The following is a 26,045-nucleotide window of genomic DNA, read 5'->3' as shown; positions in this document are numbered from 1 at the left end:
TTTAATATTATTTTTATGTATTTTAGCTGGCAACACTCATTCGACCATGAAAGGGAGCCAGTATTTAAACGAGGCTTAATTTTCTAATTTTTAACGATACAATAGCNTGAAATATATTGATTTCAAATTATTCAAATTTATATTTGATTTGAATTTAATTGTATTTTTTTAACACTAATTTACCATATTTACTCGTGTATAAGACAAGGTTTTTATTCATTTTTCACTGCTTCAGAAACCTAGGTTGTTCTATATATGCAAATGAAGAATTCTTTGCATTTTTGCAATAATTTTTATGAACTGTGTATATGAATTTTTTACCGGATGTTCATCCTTTGGTGTTTAAAAACAAAACTACAATAGAGCCTCGATTATCCAACCCCGATTAACCGACACCTCGGTTAACCGACCGTCCTAATCAGCAAATTTCAAATGTCCACTAGTGATGTGGCGCTACAATATTTGGCTATGTCTTGGCTACTTTAATATTATTTTTATGTGTTTTAGCTGGCAACACTCATTCGACCATGAAAGGGAGCCAGTATTTAAACGAGGCTTAATTTTCTAATTTTTAACGATACAATAGCGACGATTATTATTTTAAAAAATTTTTGTTAGGCTTAACATCGATGAAAATTCAACGCGAANATTATTTTTACGTGTTTTAGCTGGCAACACTCATTCGACCATGAAAGGGAGCCAGTATTTAAACGAGGCTTAATTTTCTAATTTTTAACGATACAATAGCAACGATTATTATTTTAAAAATTTTTTGTTAGGCTTAACATCAATGAAAATTCAATGCGAAGCAGGTTAATAGCGATATACTAATATAATAATTACATGGGATATAATAATATACTATACTAGTAATGGATTTTTTCATACTTTTCGGTTATCCGACTTTTCAATTATCCGACCAACCCCAGTCCCCAATTGAGTTGGATAATCGAGGCTCTACTGTATTTTATCTGGATCGTTTGAATCATTCTTGTGTATTGTCAGGAGTAAAGATGAATAGCAATAAGAAAAGCAAAGCTTTTAAGTTAAATTCTGAATTCAAATTCCAAAATCGCACAGGAGCTCGATATAAGTTTTAATCCATTCCCATGAAAACAGATGATTATTTAGAAATCAGAATTTGGAGAAACTCAAAAGTGTGGATTCAACTATTAAGAATTGGCAAAAAGGTTCCCAATTGTCCAGCAGCTTTACATGAACAAATTATGTTGTCGATTTTACTAAATTTTTACTTAAGTTTAAAATGCCAGTAATTTTTTTGGGACAATGTGTGCATTTACATGCATTTGATATTTTATTTGTGATTAAACGAAATAAAATTAGAATTGTATTAATAAATCTAATTTTCTTATTTTGATCTTTAGTCATACCTTGTCTTATATGCGAATAAATACGGTAAATACTTTAATAAAATCAGCATGCTCAAAATGGATGTACCACTTGAATAATTAAATATGAATTTCAAGGAGAATAGTAGTGAGTTAAAAATGTACAGTAATTTGATTTAATCATGTTCAAACTATTCAGATTTAACTATATAAGAAGTAAAAATGATGGAAATTAAAATTTTATTTTTATATACATATAAAATTCTTAAAAGTATTGCCCCATTAGCTTTATCTATGATGCTGAATCACTTGTGATATTACTTATCAAATAACTCAGATTTATTATTGGGCTTGATTATTTGATTAGCTGAATCTCATATCATCTGCCAATTTCAATTCAAAGAGAAATATAGTATTTTTCATAGAATTCATAAAGTTTAATATATCAATGCAACTAAAAGTCCATTACAAACAAGATAGCAATAACAAAAAAATTAATTTGTTTTCTGAAACCGTGTTTTACTATTTATTGACTGTTGAACACATCTTGTGTTCAACAATAAAAAAAAATGAATAATAAAAGGTTTAAAATTAGTGTTTTAAGTTAAAATTTTAAATTTGTGGAATAATTTGTGAAATTTCAGTGCAGTGTGATTTCATTTTATGTAATTTTCATTCAAGAAACATTTCATCAAAACAAATAAATTTATTAAATAATTCCAGTTTAGTAATCTCTGATATGTGTATATATATATATATATGTATATATATTTTGGTTTATATATAATATGTGTGTGGGTATATATATATATAATATACACACACATACTTTTGCTAATTATGTATAACATATGCTTAACATATATTACGCATAAATTATTAGATTTTTATTTGATTTAACTATAATCACTTCTGATGATCTTGTTTTAATAAAGCAAAACTGCATATCATCTCTCTCCATTTGTAAAAATTAATATAAAAATTTCTACATATAGAATATCAGATATATATGTTTATAATAATACAAAAAAAAAAAGGTTGATTAAAGGAGTCAGAAAAAAGTAAGAGAAAATGTGATATTACCAAAAAGTAGAATACTGACAATTGGCAATGCTAAAAACATGAAGAAAATCAGTTTACTTTTCATAAGTAGATAAGTCAATATATTGTAGGCAGTATGATTCTCAACACTATTGTTTATCCCTTTTATCTTTTTTTATGGAAAAAAACCTATCATCAGAAAACAGTTCCTTAATCTCTATTTCACAAAATGCATTTTGACCTATTCTGTTAAGAATGGTCCTTCTTAGATGATAAAAGGTTACATAAAATAAAATACATACAAAACTTTTATCAACTGAGAAGGGCCATTCTTAAGGTAATCAATTAAAATGCATTTTGTAAAATGAAGATTAAGGCACTGCCTTCTGGTGTCATGTTTATTCCATAAAAAGGGAAAAGGGATAAACAACAGTGTTAATAATTACACTGTTTACCCATTGTTCTTTGTGGATAAAACAGATAATTCAAATTTATTTGAATTTCTCCTGGTGTTTGAATTTAAAAAATTTGACTGTATTATAAGTAATATTTTTAAGAATAAGTATTGATATTTTTATTTTATCTAACGAATATGAGCTCTTCTGTGCTCATTATCAGTACAGTATTTACAGGTACACGAGTAACAAAAACATGAAATAAAATAAAACTGTCTCTGAAAAGTAGTGTGTGTGTATGTTTTTTTATTTTATTTTATTTTTGCATTTTATTAAACTGAATGAATCGAAAATATTTGAAGATCAGTTTTAATTATTTACATTATTTTACATGCCATTGAATTTGTATGGCTGTTTCATTTTTAATCCATATATGACAACCAGAATTTGTAATGTTTTGCATAGTGAGGCAAATGAGCAGTTTCTAATAAAAGGTTGACTCCATCATAAGACTGTTATTTTCCTGAGGTGTAAGAAAGGACATCAAAGGACTTGTTATTGTATAGACTTAATCTGTATATTAATTTTACAATTATAGTCCCAGCAATTTTATCAAATTTGGTATTAATCATATGTTTTGTTTTTGGAATAGAATACAGATTTAGAATTTTTACTTTTTAATAATCTATTGTTAAATACAGTACATTAAAATCTAGTATTTTTTCATGAAATTCTAATCTGTATTGTATTTCTATATTATTTGAGAAAATTAAATTTTATTTCCTTTCTTGTTGGGATACTAGCTATATTCCAATTAGAAAATTCTGGGAATTCCATAATCCTGCATCTGCAAATGTATAGGAATACTACTGGTAATTCAATGTAGTTTTGGATTGCTGAATTACCAGTAACATTCCTATACACCTGCAGATGCAGGATTACAAAATTCCCAAGAATTTTCTAATTTAAATTTTATTTATTGTTTGAGATCTGAAAAAAATTTGAATCTTAAAGAATTCAAAATTCACTATCAAAAATTTTACTATTTATAATCACATGCTAATCACATAAAAATAATAATGCAAAGATACATTTTTTGATTTTTCGTTTGTCACTTCTGTTCATACTACAAGCACTTACTAAATGGCAATGGCATTAGCATTTTATGTATCCTTACTGGATAAAGAAATTATAAAAAGAAAATATTCTTTACAAATTTTGAAGTCATTATTTTTTAGTTGAAACTGTTATTGCTTTTGGACAATCAAATAACCTATAATGAAAGATCATCAGCATATTATTATTCATGGGATGTGAAAGTGAAAAGAATACTTATTTATATAAGACTGTCTTGAAACTTTGTAAATATTAATAAAAATTATCCACTGAAATTCTTTTAAAGCATTATTTTTTCATAATTTTTATTAAAAATACATTTTTAGATGAATAGTTTCTGGAAAATTCCATCTATCATCTAAAACTGATACATGTGAAACTTTCAAAAATTTTCTTAAAAACTATCAATAGTAATTTTCATGAGATGAATTACATAATCTACAAAGTTGAGATGATAAAAGCTGCATAAATACCAGCTTGCCTGAACAGAGTTAGAAAATCATTTAATCACACAAAATAATTTGAATTTGAAACAGAGAGATTGAAAATTGCAATTCACAACAGTTCAACAGTCATCTACTGATTACATTAGTAATGGTTTACTTATATTCTTATATTTCATTCATATTAAAAAATATTTATGTTGCAGAGAAGTTAAAATAGGTATTTTATAAACAGTATTTTGATTCATATTGTAAAATAAATTTTATATGTATTTTTTTTTGTATAAATAGAAAGCCTTTATAAAAACTATAAAAAAGAATATATATATATCCAGTATATCAAATACATTCTATCAATCTCTAACTCCTCTCTAAAATCTTTTAGACTTCAGAGAGAATGGAAATTAACAGAATATAACAGAACATTCATCAATAATCTAAACTTCAAACAACCTATGAATCTTTACTGGAGTTAAAAAATAAATTTATTTTGTAAATTTAATGATGAACTTTAGACGTTTGAATGGGCTTGGAAACTGATTTTTTTTTAAACTCCAATAAAGCATATTTTTACCTTTAGCTACGTATAATTTATTGAATATTTACACTTTTATAAATAATCAAAACTTGATCCTGATCTAGTTTTTGAACTGGTTTAACTCATTAATGGATCATACTAATTTGTAATTGTGTATATTTGCAAGGTGTGGCAATTCTTTGAATAATGTACAAGTTTTTAATAATTTAAAAAAAAAATCTTATCTGATTAGAGTAATATTTTATCATTCATTGATTGAATGCACTACAATCTTTGATTTGAAAATTAATCATTTTAAATATCCAACAATTGACTTTAGGAGTAGCATATATAATAATAATCAACACTAAGCAAGTCCACCATTATTATTTGTATTTATATAAAATTAACAAAAATATTTATAATGATAGAAGCCAAAAATAAAATTTGAAAATTAAAATGAATTATTTCACAAATATAAAATAATTGAAACAATCCTAATTCACTATTCTGTTATATTTAATCAAACTTCAAAACATATTAAAAATATTGATAGGTAGATCATATAAATATCAGAATTTCACTTAAAAAAATTTTTTAAATTGTATACAGATTGAAAACATACTTAAGAAAATTATGCATTGAAATCTTATACTCTGCTGCATAGTTTCAAAAGAGAGTGAAATACAATAAATAGCTAATAGTAAATAACAGAGTAAACTGTAAAAAAAACTTATTTTTATTTAATATAAGACAATCTAAAACCATTAATACTGAAAAGCATCATGAAAGTAATGACTATTAAGATATTATCTGATAATTATTTAACACAAAAAATATTTTATTTTTTTCAATTAATAAACTAAATTTATTTTAAAAAACTAATCTTTGTATTTAACAAAATACTTAAAATTTATAATTAACACATAATTAACTATTTTCATAACATTCTTTATAAAGATAATCTTACCTGGAACTATACCTTGATCTGATGAAGTAGAAAGATCATCAGCATCAACCTTAAAAGAGTTATACCCATCAATACCATGCATTACACCACTAGCAGGATCCTAGAAGAGTTTATGTATAAATCAGTCCTTTGTTAATTAATTATTTGCATATTTTGTAGGAGAATTCTTCTGAATGTATTTCAAATTTCCCATTTGAAAATTATTACAATATTCATGCATATCATTGCAATATGAATGAAATATTTTCAACTATAATTTTCTTAAAAGTCCATATAGTTTAAAAGATTAGATTTCTTATTACAAATATTATATATTGATTTTTCAACTTTTAAATTAAAATTATTTATTTTGTAAAATATAACTAATAACGCTATAAACTAATGTTATATATAATACAGTAGAATTTGGATAATTCAAAGTTGAAGAGACCATAAAAAATTCAATTATTAAAAAGATGTCAATAAAATATAATATCATAATAATAAATTAACAATTACATTACAGTACAGTACTTTACTGCACTGTACAGTAAAGACTGGTACTCTATTTCATTACAGTTTTTACATATGGTCCTTTTGTCAATTTTTTTTTAAAAGAAGGGAAATTTTGAATGGTTGAACTGATTGTTGATTTTGTAAGAAAATGAGCAGGTTTGGACACAGATATAATGACAGGGCAGAATATAGTATAGTATACATATGTAGGCATAGGCATGTGTAGAAAATTATATCACATACCCATAAACAGTTTAACATACAATTAAACTAATAAAGTACAAACATAAATGCTGTTAATGTTGCCAGTATTTTAAGAACTAAAATCACAGAAATTGTACTAAAAGTCAACTAATTTATTTAGTCACTTCAAAAGCAGTACAGTATCATCTTTTTATAGATATTGCATAGTACAGTATTCAAACATGCTAAGAAGTGTACTCATACTTATTGGTTATCTACTTCAAAATAAAAATAAATTAAATAATTTAGATATAACCATACTGATCAGTCACAGCACTGACTGGGAATGTCTGAAGTGTCCACTTAATATGCCCTCCATGGCATTCAGTTGGCTATTGCTTTACCCTGGCATGGTGTATAACAAATTTATTGGGTTAATGGATATTTATATTTATTAATTGATTGGAAATTTCAGATGTTTTCCCATGCTCTCTGGTTTGCTCTCATTCTCAATCTCCACTTCAAAGCTAACAGGCATACTTTTAAGTTGAAGCTAAGAAATATGTTGGATATTCTATTCTGGAATTTCTTAATCAATGTTATCAACATTAGTGGCTAAACACATTTATAATTTCATTATTGCAGGTGAAATTTTTTTAAACTTTTTACAATTTTACTTCTAATCAAAAAAGTTTGAATTAATTAAAGAGGATTTTTTACATTATTACTTTTACAGAAAACTCAAGGATTTGAAGGAAATGTTTGAATTATCCACATTCTACTGTATATAAACATGCATGTTTGTTAAATTCTTATTATTGTTAACAAATTCAGAATGTACATTAATAATTTAAAATATCAAACACAACAAAAACATTTTTTCTCGTTTTTTACTTAAGAATGTACTTTCCTAGAAACAAATAGTAAAATAAATTCTGTATATAAATATTTCTATGACAATAAAGAATTTTTTTTAAACTATGAGCAAATAAATTTATATGTTATTATGATAATGATATAAGGTGACATCTAAATATCATATTCAAAATTTTTTCCTTTCATTCAAATTAAACCATATTTGTCCATTGCTAAAAGCTAAGTGAAAATTAGGGAAAAACCAATCAGTTAAAAGAAACAATAAATAAATAGAAAGAATATTCCAACAATATTCCTACATATAAATGAAAAAACTCTTTTAATGATGATAATATTTAATAATTCAAACAAACAATAAAATACAAATTGTTCAGTATTATTATTGAAAGCCAGCTACATTTTCACGAAAGTAAATAACTTCATAAATAATTCTCAAGGATTCAGAAACCTTAGAGCCTCTTTATTATTTAAAAATGTTTTTGAATATAAAATTTCCTAAAATATGTTATTATTTTCTAAAAATAGAAAATCATATAGAAATTTTGTTTTTGGATAAAATAATATGTTGAATCGAATCATAATGAAGTTGGGATAAGTTTAGGAAAAGGCATTCCAATAGCCGGAAATACAGTACATCAAGATTATGTTGAGTTAAATTCTTCTACTTGTATTTTGTTTCATCTGAGAAAAATCTGATACAAACAGTTTTGTAATTATTGTTGTGTAATAATTGATGATTTGCCATAGATTCTTAGAAAAATCTAAATTATAGTAATTACTTTCATAAAAGTATATTTTTGAATAAAATCAAAAATAATTAATATAAAAATCTTGTATATATATATATATATATATATCATCATAAATGTATCATCATCATCATCATCATCCAGCATGAGATACATTTGTGTCTTTCTAGTTATTGTAATTTTTGTTTACATTAAGTTTTCTTCTTTCTTGAAATAAAGTATAGTAAGCCCTGATTTTACAAAGTGGTTCCCAACAGCACAATGCTCACAAGACTTAATTCTTTATAAATTAAGGCAAAATTGTAATACTGTACATTTAAATTAAATCAGTTCCTTCAGTATGAAAATTGACTACTAAAGTTAATAATTTTTCAATTTTAATAAATAGTTATGGTTATTTTATAATTAAAGTAAGACAAAAGTTATAAATTAAAAAAACTTTTGAAAACAGTGGCATAATGAAGAAACTTTAATGAGATGGACTTTGGAGTAAGGGTTATGTAGATTGATAGATTCCAAGTTTATTAGATCTTTTTCCTTATCTCCTCTTAACTTGTTCTAACATGGTTTGAGAGCATTTCTTTGCTTGAGAACATTTCTCATTTCTTCATGGTTTGTACAGTTCTTTGGATGGAAGAGCTTGGAAGAGCTTCATTTCTAGTCAACATTCATATCATAAAGAGATTCACAGGTAGTTTGTATCTATGTTAAAGCTTCTTTAAGTGAGTTTGTGATGAGAGCCCTAAATGGTATCTTTTCCTGAACTTCTTTTTTCTATTTCCTCTTTAGAAAGTTGTGTTGGCAACTCTTTTAAATTTTTCATTGAAACTGGTTCTCCTTGATTTTCTAGCAATCCATTGACATCATCAATGTCAACATTCTTGGCCATTCCACAAACATCTCAGCTTAAATCCAGAAAAGTCAAAAACCTCATCAGGCCACACTTTCCTCCAGACATCATTCATATGTGACTGTTACACTTCTTCCCAGGTTACAGAATTATAAGAATATTAAAGGATTTCTAACAGTATATAAAATTTTAATATTGTGAATTTATGTATGATTTTTGTAATGAAAAACCCACCTTATTTGCCAAAATAATTTTTTCCACCAGCCTCTTTATTTCTTTCATTAAACAATGACTTTACTTACTTCATGATTATTGTTTGAGTTATAGGAATGTTCTTTTGATTTGAATCCATTTACAGCACTAATAGTCTTTCCATTTTTTTCCTATTATTTCACTTGTATATGCTTTATCTTATCTGAATCAGTTACTGTTATTTGTAAGTTTGCCAACTTTTAGGGGGAAATCAGTCAATCCCGTATGAAGATGAATGTAAGGGCTGTTCATATGTGGGTGGTTGTGCTGGAGGTAAAGATGACACATATCCTTACAACAAACTGTTTATTATAATAAACTAGTGCTTACACAAATGTAGACAGGCAGTTTGACATTGAAAGAACGTTCCAAGAATTTCATCACTGTATAAGACAGGGATGGCCAACCTGCAGCTCGCGAGCCACATGCGGCTCTTTGGAGGATTATTTGTGGCTCTCGATAAATGTACCCGAGTTCCCTTTTCATTTTTGTGTTATTATATTTTAAAAAATTATTATCGTTCCGTATGTGTTTCAAAATGTCTTTTAAATTACTAACAACAAATATGAAAGACTAAGTGCAACGTTGTAACAAATTTCATTTCCGTCCAAGTTAAGAATGATATGACTCATCGAAAACTGTGCGAACAAACATAAACAGTGGCATAATCGTCCATTATCGACCGACTCCAGACCAACTTTGAATTTGTAAACTGTCATTGCAACAGACAGTTGACATTGTGCTCTAAAGGAAACAATTTGTATCACTCTTGCTACGGATATAATTTGTAATCTGGAATTTTTGTGTACCTTTTTAATACGTATTTAATTGCGGCTTGCGAAAAATTTCAATTTTGAAAAATGGCTCGGACTATCAAGGAGCTTGGCCACCCTGGGTCTAAGATAACAAAGAGTTCGCTTGACAGCTGCTCCTTGTTCAGAGGTTTCCTGATGGCCCCAGGGCAGATTTGATGATGATAGTGATGATGCAGTTTGTTGTCAAGATGGTGACTCTTCAAAGTTGGGTGACGGAACACAAGCAACACAGACTCATCACATGTACAATAGACGAGAATTGGCTGGTGCATTGACTAACTGTTTGTAGATGCACAGTTTACAGAAAGTGATTCGTCTTTGAAGATTATATCAATCTCTGTCTTTCAATTGGCCATTCTGACTGGGTGATCTTTCTCATCCGTGCCTTCCAAGTGGCTGGTCCCTCATTACTAAGCATAACAGGTCTCCTACTTGGAGCATAGGAGAGGTCAAACTCAAGATTAAACTTGATCTTTCAATCAGAAATGGACGACATTCCTTTCATGATTTACGACTCTGTGTCACAGTTTTAATATAAACAAAGGGGTTCTGACTACAAACATTTTTTCTTTGCCTTTTTAAACAATTAAATATTTCTCTAGATCAACTAATTTTCATGAAATTCATGATGGTTTGGACCTGTCCGGGACCTCACATATTGAAACTGTAGAAGGTGCTAATTTTAATGCTTCAATACATTAAAATAACACTCACTTAATTCAATGCATCAAATAACTTCCAATTTTACCCCAATAGTGAGTGATTTTCTTCAGACAAAAAAGATTTTCCTCTTCAGAAAATAAAAAAAAAATTCTAATGTATTGTTTAAATACAAATATATTAGTAAAACTTTCATTTTTCTGTAATCTCTACAAAAGATCACATTTTTTTTAAACAAATTTTTTGTAATCACCTAAAATACCACAAAATATAAAACAAAAACACAGTTGGCACGTCATTAAAATAGTTACTAATTCCTTTAAAAACGATATTATCGTATCTGTTAACAATCACAATATTACACTGATGACATATTATGTTCATGCTTTTTATCTTTGTCTTTCTTCTTTTGTCATGTTTTTAAATTTTTGCTAATGATTTTGAAATGTTCATTAATGTGAATCTTTATATCATGAAATGGAGCGTGGAAGTTTTATTCATTTAATCTCACATACATCAATTTTTTCTCCAGTTTCTCTCTTAATTAATTAAGTAAACAAGAATTTGCTGATCTCTCAATAATAAGTGTAAGCTGAGAATTCTACTCATGAAATAAAATTTGAATTCAATTACAGTATCAATAGTGTGGATGTGTCCAACTAGTAAACATTTGCTAGTTTTGCTGAGATGCTTTCAGAAGCAACTCAGCATATATTGCTATTTGTTCACTTAGATGAATTTGCTGTAGTTAGCAAAATTGTCAAAAGGAATGCTTTGTTTTGGAATTTCTTGTCATGGCTTTAGTCCAACCTCTAACGAATCGTCACCCCCTTCAACACAGTATAGCCCCTTCACTTCAAAATTCTGATGCTGATGGCCAAGGCTAACGCCAAATTCGTACTGCATTGAACAGATTAGCGACTAGTATAATGTTATTTGTTTAATTATTGTTCGATATAACAAATAACATATCTAATTATTCTTAATATAATGTTTTACTATATCACCCAGAAAATTGTTTTTCGTCCCCCCAAAATATAAATTGTTACAAATCGCTCCCTCAACATGGTAAAAATGCCCACATGGGGGCAATATCGTCCCATTGAGAAATACTGCTTTAGTCTGGTAAGAATTTTGTCAAATGAACATCTTAAATACTTGGGCTATAAATCCTATAAATTGTGTGTTTGTACTTTTAAAAAAAATCAGTACTTTTTTGTCATCTTAAAAACACTCGTGCTTTTTTTGTACCTAATTTCAGTAAAATTTGTTTTGTTCAGTTTCTTCTTGCTTTTTGTATCAAGAAATTCAATTACTTGACATTGATTTTTGTGCTTCAGTGTAACTAATGACAAAGTTCTTATATTAAAAAACCAAAGCCAATATATATATATATATGTTTCTAATTACTTAGAATTAATTATTATAATTAAAGGTAATTATAATAATTAATTCTAAGTAATTAGAAATATATATATTGGCTTTGGTTTTTTAATATAAGAACTTTGTCATTAGTCACACTAAAGCACAAAAATCAGTGTCAAGTAATTGAATTTTTTGATACAGAAAGCAAGAAGAAACTGAACAAAACAAATTTTACTGAAATTAGGTACAAAAAAAGCACGAGTGTTTTTAAGATTACAAAAAATTACTGATTTTTTAAAAGTATGAACACATACATGTGCATCTTGTGTTAAAAATTTTCAGTTTCTTATAAATGCATATACATGCTGTACAATACTACTTATAAACACTGTAAATATAAAACACAATGTATTACTTTAGCTAAGATTTATAGAGTTTGAAGTTACTAGGGTTGCCAACTCTCTCCTCTCAGATAAGAAAAAGAAAAAATTGTTTGATGTATTATATGAACATTTTAACAGCAGTGAATTAAGAGAGATTTAATTCCATAATATAAATGGCAAAAAGCAGAATGTGTAATATAAAGCTAAACATAGAAACATAATACTATTATGAAAAAACTTATAGATATTTTAAAATGAAGGAGATTTTATAGATTTATGAAATAATATATATATTTATGAATTTCAAAATACTGTAAACTAAAAAGAATATGGAAGTATAATAGTCTGATAATTAATAACACAAATAACTTTCATTTTAAATTTTTACTTAAAAAAAAAAATATATATATATATATATAAATTNTTTGTTTAACTGACGTTAATGATGTACCGGTACCTTTAAGATGTGATACAAAATCATAATGTCAGTTCATACTAATTTCCATTTCTTGTATCTATTGTAGATAAATGAAAATATCAAAATATCATATAAGAATCAAATACCATATATAATGAGACAAGTTCTTAGAATGAAAATATCTGTTATTTAGCTTCTCTATATGTTGATTAATGATTGTTAAAATGAATATATCAAAATATTAAATCATACTAAATTGATTTAGACCACTGCTTTTATAAGATTTTGTTTAGAAATACCATTTTTTTCTTTAAAACAAAAAGATTAACAGAATTAAGATTTATAACACTAGCTGTAAAAAATATTGTTTGTCTTTAAAGAAAAAGAGCCTTGGAGAAGAGAAGGAAATGAAGAAGAATAGGAAGGAACAGATTAAAGGGCATCAGGACAGGTGGAATTAAAGAGGAGTTAAGCAAATCTGGACAGGACTGAAAGATATATTGAGAAAGTTTAATAATCTAACATCTTTTTATATAATGGTAACAATTTTTTCTCCAGTGGCACCAGAGATGGATGTTGAAGCAGCAGTTGTATAATTATCATGTGGGGGAAAAGTATATATTTTGTCTCCACATCCAGCAAAGCAACTTTTAAATCAAAGAATGCATTTGGTTATTTTGATTATTACAATTCTATCATCAGCTGCTTTAGCAGAACATTTGTTTAGTGCTATGTAACATATTTAAAAATGTACCTTAGATCTACAATGTTTAAGAAATGCATAATACTGTTATATTACTTCATGCACATAGAGATAAAGTAGCAAAATTAAACTTAAATGGAATCATGGAAGAATTAATCATCTGCAATGATGACTGAAAAATGGTTTTTGGAAAAATATAATTTAAATATCTTAAACTTATTTCAAGTTTTATATAGTTTATATATGAATAAAATCATTAAAAACTGGCACATAATTATTGATCCAAATTTAATTACTTTGTCCCAAAATCAAAATTTTGTTCCTGTACCTCCGTTTTTCCCCTCAAAGAAATTCAGATCTTATCATTTTTGTTTGTCAGTTTCATGTTACCTAATATCTCATCTGCATTCAGCAGAAGAAATAATGAAAACAAGTTATTTCTTTTATATATCAAAATTCAAAAATAAGAATTCAAATGGTAATTCATACATCACATAAAACAGAATGAACAGTAATCACCATAGTGAAAATTGAAATGAATCTTTACTCTGCAATTGAAATATGAGAATTATAGTTCATATATGAAAATCCTGACGTTAACTTGACAGTAAAGAAAAAAGTTGAAATGAGTTCAATAGGATATAAGGATAGAATGATAACAATACAAGAATGCAAAACAGAATAATGGAATACAAAACTTAGAATACAATTAGCAAAACTATGGGGTGACTAGGGTTTCCAAATTCCTGACATTTTGGAACCTTTGGAAATAGAGAATGAGAAATTGTATTTCCTGAGAATTCCATATAATCTTTTATATTTAATCTTTGTTGATGATCTGTAATAATGGGCTAAGCATCTTTCATACATTATTTTCAAGTCTTCCTTTGAATGTAATTTGGTTAAGTTTTCATTGTTTTCATTAAGTAAATGCCAACTGATAGTTTTTTGAAATAGCTTAAATTACTAAGTAATAATTCATGATATTGATGCATTTGTAAACAAATGGATGAAATTATATCAGATAATTTCATCATTTTATTCGAAAAAAAGTTTGGCTAATTTGAAGTCATGTTTTTTGGTCACTTAAGTTTTGAAATAATGAGGTTTTACTGTACAGTGGGTGATTGGTTAACGAATAGTTCAGATTGCAAACAAATTGGACAACAAACACTTTTGCAAAAGATTTTCATGTTTGGACAACAAACACATGTTTGGATAACAAACATCTCACAGAACAAACACAAGAAGAAGCAATGCTGCATTTAAGGTTTGTAAAATTGTATTTTACTGGAATGTTTTATGGAACGAGACCTTCACAGTTATACATAACCTTTATTGCACTAGCTGATTTCTGTTCTTTGAATTTTGTAAGTGCTTTTCTGAAATTTTTATTTAAAAAAAATTATAATATTATGGGGCTTAAAAGAGTGAAGTGTCAAGAACTGTGTTCACCACAGAACTAAAGCTAAAGCAAGAGATAATAGCCAAGGTAGAGAGTGGGAAGGTGATGTCTGATGTTGCTATGCAGCATGACTTTAACAGGTCTATAGGGTCTATAGTGAGCACAAAATCTTAGCTAAGAAAGATATAATCAAAAAGACTCAAGCAGATAAAGGAGTAACAAAAATCACATCTGAGAAATAAAGATGAAAAAATAGAGAGATTGCTTTTAGTTTGTTATTGCATATCAATAAACATGATAAGAAATTATATATTTTATTCATTTATTTTTAGGGACTCCAGAACAAATTAATCAAATTCCCATAAAAATCTATGGTAAATTGTTAATTAGTTAACAAACAATTTGGGTAACAAACAGACAATGTTTGTTACCAAATTGTTCGTTAACCAATTAATGATTACCATAGATTTAAGCGAACTGATCACCCACTGTACATCACAATAGTCAGCCAGAAAAAAACTGAATGTGGTTGGTAGTATCGGCCATCACATTTTGGAAATGATTCATTGTGGAGAACTGAAACAGTTTGTGTTTACATAGAGAAATATTTATTCTCACAACCCAGGATTTGATTACAATGTCATACTAAGGTAAGCTACCTTAAATTTCTTTAGTTAGTTTACCTGAAGATGACGTAGTCAAATACTGGGTTGTGAAAATAAATATTTTTCTTTGTAAATGCAAAATGTTCTCTATGATCAAATGTGCTCGATTTATAAGAAATAAAATTAGTTGGTTATGTGTTATCTAATTCTGTTGTCATATGTGCATTTCCAGTGGTGTGTAATATTGTAACAAAATGTAAGTTTACATAGTGATAAATAAGAAAAATGTCTAAAAGATATATTGTGAGAGTGCTGGGTTCTGGAAGCTTATTTTCTCACTTTCCCAACCAACTTTTCTCAGGATCTGGGAACAGGAAAACAAAAAATTTCCAAAAATGGGTGGGAATTCCTTTCCACCCAAAAACCCTAGGAATGACAATAGTGAAAATGAATTCTATTGCCAATTCAATTTTGTAACACAAGAAAAAAATGGTTTAGTAAAGAAGAAAGAGAAAGAGCAAAATCTTATATGCCAATTAAAAGAATATACAAGAAAATTAATAAATCATTCAAGAATGTTTTTGCCAAATACAAGTTTAATTAAATGTTTATTCAAATTTGTTTGGACAATCAAGTTTTTATTAGCATAGTTGACATAAGAAGACAGCTGATTTTAAGAAGGAAAGGTATGAGCTGTTTACTACTTACTGCTAATGTATTCATTTTGTAATTTTGGACAATTTATTAAAAACTTATTTAATTCGGTAATCTTTGTTTTTGGTAAGCTTAAAGTTTATATTTTTATCAAAAAATTTAAATTATTAATGGTAATCTATTTCTTATAATTTTAATATTTTATAACAAGAAAAATATTTTGGTATGAAACTGTAAAATGCAGTGCAAACAATAAAATGCATTTACATTTTTTTTTCTATTCAATGGACTGATAAGTTAAATATTACAATTATGAATTTCTTGAAGATGACTTTATAGAAATTTAAAAATTTTTATAATTTAAAGCTTTAAATAAAGTAATTTTGGTCTTCATATAAATTTCATCAATTCAGATATTTTGTAAATTTCTATATATTTCTAAATTTTTGATGTAGTCTTCAACAAACAAATTATAAATGAATAATTTAAATTTTAAATGAAATATATTCTTTAAATTATTAAGAAATGAATGTTGTATATACGTTTTAATATAAGATCAAAAATACTCAAAAATCTTGATAAAATTTATTTAAATATTTCATGCTTTTGTAAGTGTTTAGTTTTAATAATATTAATAAAATGTTAATGTTAATATAAATTTTTAACTTCAATATTTCAATAAAAAAAAAAAAAACAGACTTTTAAATAATCAGCACCATTTGAAATCATAATCATAATATAAATGAATACATAAATTAATAAAATGTTTTAATACTCAACTCATCAATAATAGATTGTATTATATATTGTTTATGATAATATACATGTATAAACTATTTTGAATAAAAACATTGTAATGCAAAACAAAATATGAAATACTGAACTTCTAAAACATGATTATTTAAAAGTATATGAGATCAGATAGTACTCTTTCAAAAGATCTTCAATAATAAAAGATTATTTGATATTTTAAACTTACGTAAGGTGGCTGTTTCTTTGCATTACAAAAGTAACAAATATCCTCTGGGCTCCAATCTTCTGGTTCATTTGTTTCTAATTCTACATAAAAAATAAAGAATTATTTTTAAAATTATTACTGATTTAAATAAATGACAGTATGTATATACACACAATCATTTAACCTGTCAAAAACAGAAAACTATGTAAAAAGAAAAAGTTCTTTGGAATGGAGTGATTTTCTATGCTAAATTTTACTAAAAGCCAGAAACCTACCTGTACATACTCAAAAATAAAAAAATTTGTTTTTGAGTTTGAAGAATGTATTTAAAATTTGATACCAATGCTGTTTTCTAAATGCTAAAGAAAATTGAACAATGATATTTTATTCAAACTGCTATATTAATATATATATAACTGATTCAAAAAATATAGATTTTTTATAGTTGTTCTATTTCCTGAAGATGGTCTAGCATTTTGACTAAAAACATTTGATTGTGAATAAATATTACTGTTCATAACTATAATTTAACCTCAATAAAACAGAAAATTAAAATTCTACCTGTATTCAAATTAAGAAAAAAATTGCCTCCAGATTAATCGTCACCACAGAGCATGACAAACTATTCCAGGAACAATTTTGAACTTTGACAGAGAAACAAAGATCATATGATGAGAAGACAGACATTGAGAAGCAAAATCAAATATTTTTAGAAACTGAGAACTTTCAACAATCAGAATGAGTTTTGGAGAATCGAGTCCTCAAATGTAAACAAACAAATGTAATTCATAAAAACAATGAGAACAGGTAACACAGTATTGTCAATTTGCTTTGTACAGATTAGTTGGTAACTAATTAGTACCAAGTATCTATACTAATATTATAAAGAGGTAATGTTTGTAAGTAAGTAAGTTTGGATGTAGCAGGTAATCTCTGAAACTATTCATCTGATTTCAAAAATTCTTTCACCAATATTTAGAATGGAAGTTCAGGGTGGACATAGGGTGTATATTATTCTGTTAAACATTCATATAAATCAGGGCTGTGGAGTCGTGTAAAAATCTACCGACTCCAACTCTGACTCTTCCTTACCATCTGACTCTGACTCCGTTTCATATACATAACAAGTTGGTAAGTAAAAAGGGAGTTGGAGTCGGCAGATTTTTTGATGACTCTGACTCCGCCAAAACAACAAAACTCCACAACTCCGACTCCACAGCCCTGATATAAATTAAAAGATATAATCTAGGTTAAGACTTTTATGTCCAACAGATGGCGCTACGAGTATGACGCCCTAAGTTTGCTTTTCTGTGAGGCATTATGCTTTTCTGTGAAAATGAACTAAAGCAGATCATCTTTATCTATATAAATAAAAATGTAATGTTCGTTTGTTCCTACAGATTCCTTTGAAATTTTGACACAATGCTGCATTCAAATATGCACATGTTTTTATATAATATACATGTCGAAATTCCCCCCCACTGAAGGGAGATGGTTAGGATTAATTAAGGCTTACCGTAGAGAACTCTGCTTCTATTTATACTATTTTAGATGTGGTTTTTTGCATTTTTGATTGCGTTTTAATAGGGTGCATCAAGAGAATGTACACTAAGAAGAAATTTTTCGAAAAATTTCTCCCCATGGGGGAAGTGTTATACATTTATAATTAATACATTTTGAGCCACAACAACGCGTGGCAGGGTCTGCTAGTTTAAGAATAAGTTAATTAAATGTTGATATTTACAGAGATTGAAAATGATGATTAATTAGAGTATTAAATTCCCATAGAAACCAGATCACAGAATAACTTAGTATCTGTATTACTGTAATGTGATTAGAATTTCCAACAGCAAAGCAAAATACTAGTTCTTGGTACTTGAATCTTGTTTGCTATCATGTGAGCTCATAAGTACAACATCTGGAAACTATTTGAATACATAATAAAATTTTTTCTGTATGTTAAAGTGATTTTACTTTAAAAAAATGAACGTAACCATGTAACATTTATCTGGTTTTGTTTAAACATTAAAAAATACTAAAACTTATTCAAAATGGCAACCTGCTGAAATGGAAAAAGTAATTCAGTACAGTGAAATTCTACACAGGTTTTAATGTGTTTAAGCTAGAATTACATGCTATTTTAATAAAAATTTTCCTAAAACTATTTACAGGTTTGTTTTATATTATTTTTAACTATACATGATGTGTTGCAATATTATATTAATTAAATGAAAGCTTTAAATTTTGATTGAATAAATTATCCTGCTACTTTTCCTACATTTTATAAACTTTTCATTGTGAAATTTAATACTTATTTTGAAAAGTTCTTCAATTATTTTTATGAATTATTCCTATTTTTTTTCTTTCATTTTTTTTAAATTTGTTGTTATTCAGTATTTCAACTAATGTCCCAAAATGCAGATTATATTAAATTCAGATAATTCTTGAGTTACAATGGTTCTAATTATGTTCAAAATTACAATTGTGTACATGGCAGCATGAAATCATTGCCATTCACTGCCTATAATGCTTTATGTTAGTGCCACATGAGTTGTATTGGTGAAATCTAGGTCTAATAAATACAAAATGCTGTTTAACATTTAATTAGTTCTAAGTAATGATCTATTAATTAATTGTGAATCCAGAGCATACATTAGAGTCTGTGAAAGAAAGCAGTAAGAAGTCATGGAAACCTAACAACTGATGAAAAAATGGAAGGTGATTGGTTACTGCTTGGGGGGCAAGCAAATGTTGAGCAGATATTTGTAGAGCTTTAGGCTTGAAACTTTGACAATTACAACAATACTAAATAACACCCTTCTCATGCCCTACTACAACAAATTGCATTTTTATATGCTTACACACAATGCTTCACTGTATTTTGTCAATTAATACCATTATTTTCATGTGTATTTATGCAAAAAAATAAAAATATTTGTCTGCTTAAAGCACTATTATTTTTGTGTTGAAAAATGTGTTTGAATAACATTAGCCTTACATAAATAAAGGACTATTATTATTCATTTTGATGTATGTTGTTTTAATAATACAGTAGAGCGTCGATTTTCCGAATCAATTGGGGACTGGGGTTGTTCGTATAACTGATATTTCGGATAACTGATTTATGTACGAAAAAATAGTTTAACGTATCCTATGTTGAAAATTTTCTCCGTTGCGTGTCGCTTTGTGTTGAATTTTTGTCGATGTTAAGTCTAACAAAGACTATTGTATCGTTAAAAATTATTTTTTATTTTGTACAAACAAAATAAATATATTGAAAAATATAAAACAATAAAAAATTATACTTCAGATGTTAATTTAGTATCAAAAACGTAAAATATTTGAGTAGCCCAAGACACAGCCAAAGATTGAAGCTCCACAGCACTGGCGAAAATTTAAATTTGCCAACTGGAAATCTTTCGGATGATTGACGTTTTGGATGACTGACTTTCGGAAAATCGACGCTCTACTGTAGTTTAAAAACTGTCATAATTTAAAAATAAAATCTATACAAATTTTTGTCTTTAGCAGAATCCACTTCATTCCATGCAATGAATTCCTCTAAAGATGAAAATTTAAAAAGCTTCAAACGTCTTGGAACACAACTGATTCTTCTCAATAAGCTATTTATACCTGAGAAGGACCACATAAGCAACTGAAAATGTTCATCTGAACTAGAAAACTATGTACTGGGAAATAAGTAAGAAGTGAAAGGTACTCATTTAAATATTGTTCCAGCTTTGTAGTTGTTTTTAAAAAATTCAGATGCTAATTAATTTGAAGAATGTAAGATTCTGTACATGCAATCCATTAGGGAATAATATATCTTGAAGATGGCTGAACTTAAAGCTCAAAACGTTCAAAAATATTAAAATGCCATTGGTTTTTTAAAGGTATTGTTGATTTATAATTTGTCACCAGTTGTAGTTGTGTTATTAGTGATCATTATTTTCAATATTTTTAATTCAACTGAATATTTTGTGAAAGCATTCTATGAATTCAAATACATTTTTTGTTTATTTTCAAACAACAATATAAACTACTTGCTGTTTTTGTATCACAGATTGCCAAAACTAATAATAGTAACTAAACATAACATTAACATATGTGAAGAAGACTACAATTAGTAAAAATTCTGATTTTAGTGAGTTTGATATTAAAAGGACATGTTAAAGCAATTAAAAATGTATAATTTAAAATTTTATTAATTATAATTATCATTATCATTTATAGAAATTTATCATGTTGTTTGCTTGTTGGGTTTTGCAATACATCTTTAACAATGCCTAGTGTGTAATTAAAGTAAAAAATGCCAATGAATTACACTGTACAGCAATTTAAATTATTAATAAGAAATTAATGTTTAAAGCACTGGTTAAGACATGTCAATTGAGCATTACAGCCACCATTTGAGACAAATAGTATAAAGAACGCTTTTTGTCTACCTGAAAATAACAACATTAGAAAGAGAAACTCAAAAAAGGTGTTCAATTCAAATTATCAGAATGCAGTTGATCTGAAGATGGAAATGAAAATCCTTAAAAGCACTTAACCAAATTAATGTTTTAACTTTTGTTAATGTTTTTGAGTTTCTCTTTCTAATGTGAACTCATGAAGTCTTCTGTTCCTGTTTTGTGTAAAAACACAATATAATGATAACTATAATCAATCTCTGAATACAATAAATAAAGTTTTACAATTGACATAATTCACATGTTATGAGAATTGGTAATTCTGATAATATTTGTGATTAAAATGAACAGATTCTACTACATTAATGCTTTAGTTAAATTAGATTAAACTAAAATATGATATTATCTCAAAACTATTGTTCTATTATTGCAAATTTGCTATATTAGCCTGTTCAGTTTTGTGGATTAATCTCCAAATATATTTTTATAACAAATAAAATATTCATTAGTCATTCAGCAATTCTAATGTGTATTATTATATTATACAATTTAATAACATACATTTATTTAATGCTGTTTATTTTTGATATTTTGATGCTTATTGGTTTTTTTTATTACAAATTATTTTCTTTCAATGTATTTATTAGGGGCAATCAAATGAAAATGAGACAGATGGGAAAAAGTGAGTAAACTGTTTATTATTTCAAAAGTAATTGCCATAACTGTTAATACATTTATCCCACTGTAAGACAATATGGTCAATGCCTTCATAGAAAAATGTTTGCGGTTGCCTACGGAACCATGATTGTACCCAGGCATACACATTTTCGTCCAAAGCAAATTGACGGCCACAAATGTCTTTCTTCGGGCTCCAAAAATATGGAAATCACATAGGGAGAAATCGGGATTGTACGGAGGATGTGTATAGTCAAAGCAACCTTGGTAACATGTGGGTGGGCATTATCCTGCAACAGAATGATGCTGTCTGTCAACATTCCTGGATGTTTGGATTTGATGGCATGCTTCAATATTTGCAAAGTTTCTATGTACCGCTGCGCATTAATTGTGGCGCCATGTTCCAGAAAGTCAACAAGCAGCGGACCTCCATAGTGATATTGGACGCACACACTACTTGCTGACCTCACTTCGAGCATGTCTAACAGACAAATGGCACAGCAGTGAATGTTCATGCTGTTCCTTCCTGATTCCCAATAGAGGGCACTTCTATATACACACCTACCTGCATTACCAACTTCCGTGCTACACTTGTTATACAGTCTGCCTCATTTTCATTTGACTGCCCTTAATATTAACTTTTTGTTGTTATGGAGATGACGGTACTAAATTGTTTTTGTTATGTTTAATATATCTAACTTTAAAATATCTTTCATTAGCACTAACAACTTTTTAGGATAAACTGTGCATAAAATGCACACATTGTTTTTGATTATAATGCTTATAGATTAAATACACATATTGATAATTACTAAAATTATCTACTTACATAATGTTTTATATAATATTATTCGAGGTCGATTGAATTTTTAAACATTTATAGAGAAAATTAAGTGGTTTCAGGTATATCTAACAGTCTAAGAAAATTTCAAATATAAAGTAATCCAACATAGTTTAATTTTGGAAGTAAAATATAGTTAATAACTTAAAATTAAATGAGATTAAATAAAATTTTAATGAAGAATAAAAACTATTAACAAGAACAATCAAATAAGCAGATAGTTTGAAAGAAAAAATAATTTAGTTAACTGATTTAGAAAACAGTCTTTAGAACCTTGGATATGACTGAAAGAGTAAATAACAAAAGGAAGGAAAAGAAAATATTAATTAAAAAAAGGGGAAGATTACAGGAAAGCATGCATTAAAAATAAAGCCTATATCAATAGCTGTTCCTTGTGTGATATGTTACTGAAAAAAAACCAATAACTTTGGGTTTTTTGAAATAATGCATTAAAAATATAATAAAACAAATAATTTGATATTGTTCATTTATTATTATTACTGTTGTTACTTTGCTAATGATTTAAAAATAAATTGTTCACTATACTAATTCAAATTTTGGAATACTGCAATTATTCTACTGAACTTGAGTTCAAAAAACATTTAAGTTGTAAATATATCAGAATTTTAAAAAACCATTGGTGATTATACAATTAATTAAGAAGTCTAATCATCTTAAGAAATGTCACATATTGCTATGAGACAAGAATTTCAATTTTATGGAATTGATAGTAATCTTGCAATTATAGTATATAGATTAACATTAACATTCTTTCATTTTAAAATTAAAAGTGCAATATTTATAATAAAAATATAAAAGCAGTTCATTCAGTTTATTTACAGCTTATTTTATATTTGTTTTTAAATATTTTTGTGTAAGAATGCAAACTTATATAAACTGAAGCAAATAACTTAATTAGTCTAAACAAGGGGTCGCCAAACTTTTTTGATCATTGACCCCCTACAACTTTCTGAAACCTCACATCGACCCCCATTAAAAAGTTTGTGTTACAAGCAAAAAAAGCTCTTACTATTTTAATATATATCTTTTAATTTTACATTTTTTACATTTATTGTACAGTACATATGTTAATAATAATTTTTGTAACTGATAATCAATGAGACAGATAAGCTTGTTAATCCTTAGCAAGATTAGCAACATTCGGTTCAAAATTTGTAAGTTTTAGTCTTTTTATCGACCCCCACCAATAATGTTATATCGACCCCTGGGGGTCGATATAGACCATTTTGGCGACCCCTGGTCTAAACAATAAACTGTTCTTTCTATCTCTAAAGTGTATGTATAATAATGCTGAAATAATAAACTATAATAGTTAATAATTTATATTAAACAGTTTAACAATAAGAAGATTCTCTATTTTCAAATAATGTAAATGAAGATATTTTTTAGAGATATTTAAAAACAAATCTTTTGTTATTACTGTTATTTACATATAAATAGTTTTGACTGTTTTCATGATCTGTAATATACATGGTCATATTTTCTGAATGAACAAATTTTCAAAATTATTTTCTTAAGAGGAGGAATGAGGAACTTAAAAATAAATAAATCCTGCTGGAGTAATTTTTAAGGTGCAAATTTATTTATTAATATTAACACCCAGAAAATAAACAATTATTTGTTTAATGCAGACAATATTCACTAATTTATAGTTCAAATTAAAGATTAATTTAATGGCCAATGTAGATATGTAAAAATCTAAATTTAAAAATTATCTAAAAATATTGAAGAATAATAAGTTAAATAATAATGTATCATAATTCATTGAAATAAGGATGATTTTAAGTGAAAATATTTATTTAATGAAATTATAAATTTGTTAACTTTTTTCTGATTCATATTTTTGGTTTAAAATGCAGTTTGTCAGATATATTTTGAATTCTTTTCTTATCCATATAAAAGAAGCAATAGCAATAATATGTTCCTAAATTTATTTAGATCATTGATGTTATATTTTCTGGTCACATTAATTAATTGAAATATATCACACAATTAAATTTCATAAAAAATTCACATATTTAACATATACCATATAAAATGTCTTTATACTTTGTTCTTGTTAAACACCCCAGGAACATAACATTAAATAAAGTATGAAGACTGTTTAGTGTTTCTTGAATTTTTTGGTTATTTTTAAAAATTGTTGTCCTGACCATTTTATTAATATATATTTTTATGATTGAGAATTTTTTATGATTGAGCTGTTGTAAAAAGGATAAATAAAATAAAACAGAACAATATGATAATGTTTTGAACACTCAGCAGCCATTTCATATTTTTGATACTTAATAGTTTAGGCATTTCATCTCATAGGCCTATACAAGCATCCCTTGTCAACCACAATTTCAAAACAACATGGTTTCATAATTTCAACCAAGTTATTACAGTAGAGCATCGATTATCCGACCCCCGATTAACTGTCACATCGGTTAACCGACCATTCTAGTCAGAAAATTTCAAATGTCCGCTAGTGATGTGGCGCTACAATATTTGGCTATGTCTTGGGTACTTTAATATTATTTTTGTTAAATTTTTGCATGTTTTAGCTGGCAACACGGCTCGACCATAGAAGGGAGGCCAGTATTTAAACGAAACTTAATTTTCTAATTATGAGTGGTTTTTGTTATGTGAGCAATAAAGTAATTTAAAAATAATTTTTAACGATACAATAGTGACGATTATTATTTAAAAAAAAAAATTTGTTAGGCTTACCATCGATGAAAATTCAACGCGAAGGTGGTTAATAGCAATATACTAATATACTAATTACATGGGATATACTAATATACTATACTAATAATGTATTTTTTTCATTCTTTTTGGTTATCTGATTTTTCAGTTATCCGACCAACCTGAGTCCCCAATTGAGTCGGATAATCGATGCTCTACTGTAT

General features: G+C 27.1%; 1 protein-coding gene across 4 annotated transcripts in view; it reads right to left on the bottom strand.

Moving 5' to 3' along the window:
• The window catches only part of LOC111628425 (mushroom body large-type Kenyon cell-specific protein 1-like), a 165,178-nt gene that overhangs the window by 58,944 nt on the left and 80,189 nt on the right, over positions 1-26,045 (bottom strand). For 3 of the 4 annotated variants that reach the window (XM_023372202.1, XM_023372201.1, XM_023372204.1), the window contains exons 3-4: positions 17,224-17,303; positions 5,832-5,931 (exon numbers count right to left, since the gene is read on the bottom strand). In XM_023372202.1, coding sequence (XP_023227970.1) covers positions 5,832-5,931; positions 17,224-17,303 — 180 coding nt within the window. The remainder of the gene's footprint in view (positions 1-5,831; positions 5,932-17,223; positions 17,304-26,045) is intronic. The other variant, XM_023372203.1, reaches the window with a different exon arrangement.

This window comes from Centruroides sculpturatus, unplaced genomic scaffold, assembly GCF_000671375.1.
Source record: "Centruroides sculpturatus isolate CEXI.00-Female unplaced genomic scaffold, Cexi_2.0 scaffold557, whole genome shotgun sequence".
Taxonomy (NCBI): Eukaryota; Metazoa; Arthropoda; class Arachnida; order Scorpiones; family Buthidae; genus Centruroides; species Centruroides sculpturatus.
The sequence above is the reverse complement of the archived record's forward strand: the minus strand, read 5'-3'. Positions and strand labels throughout refer to the sequence as shown.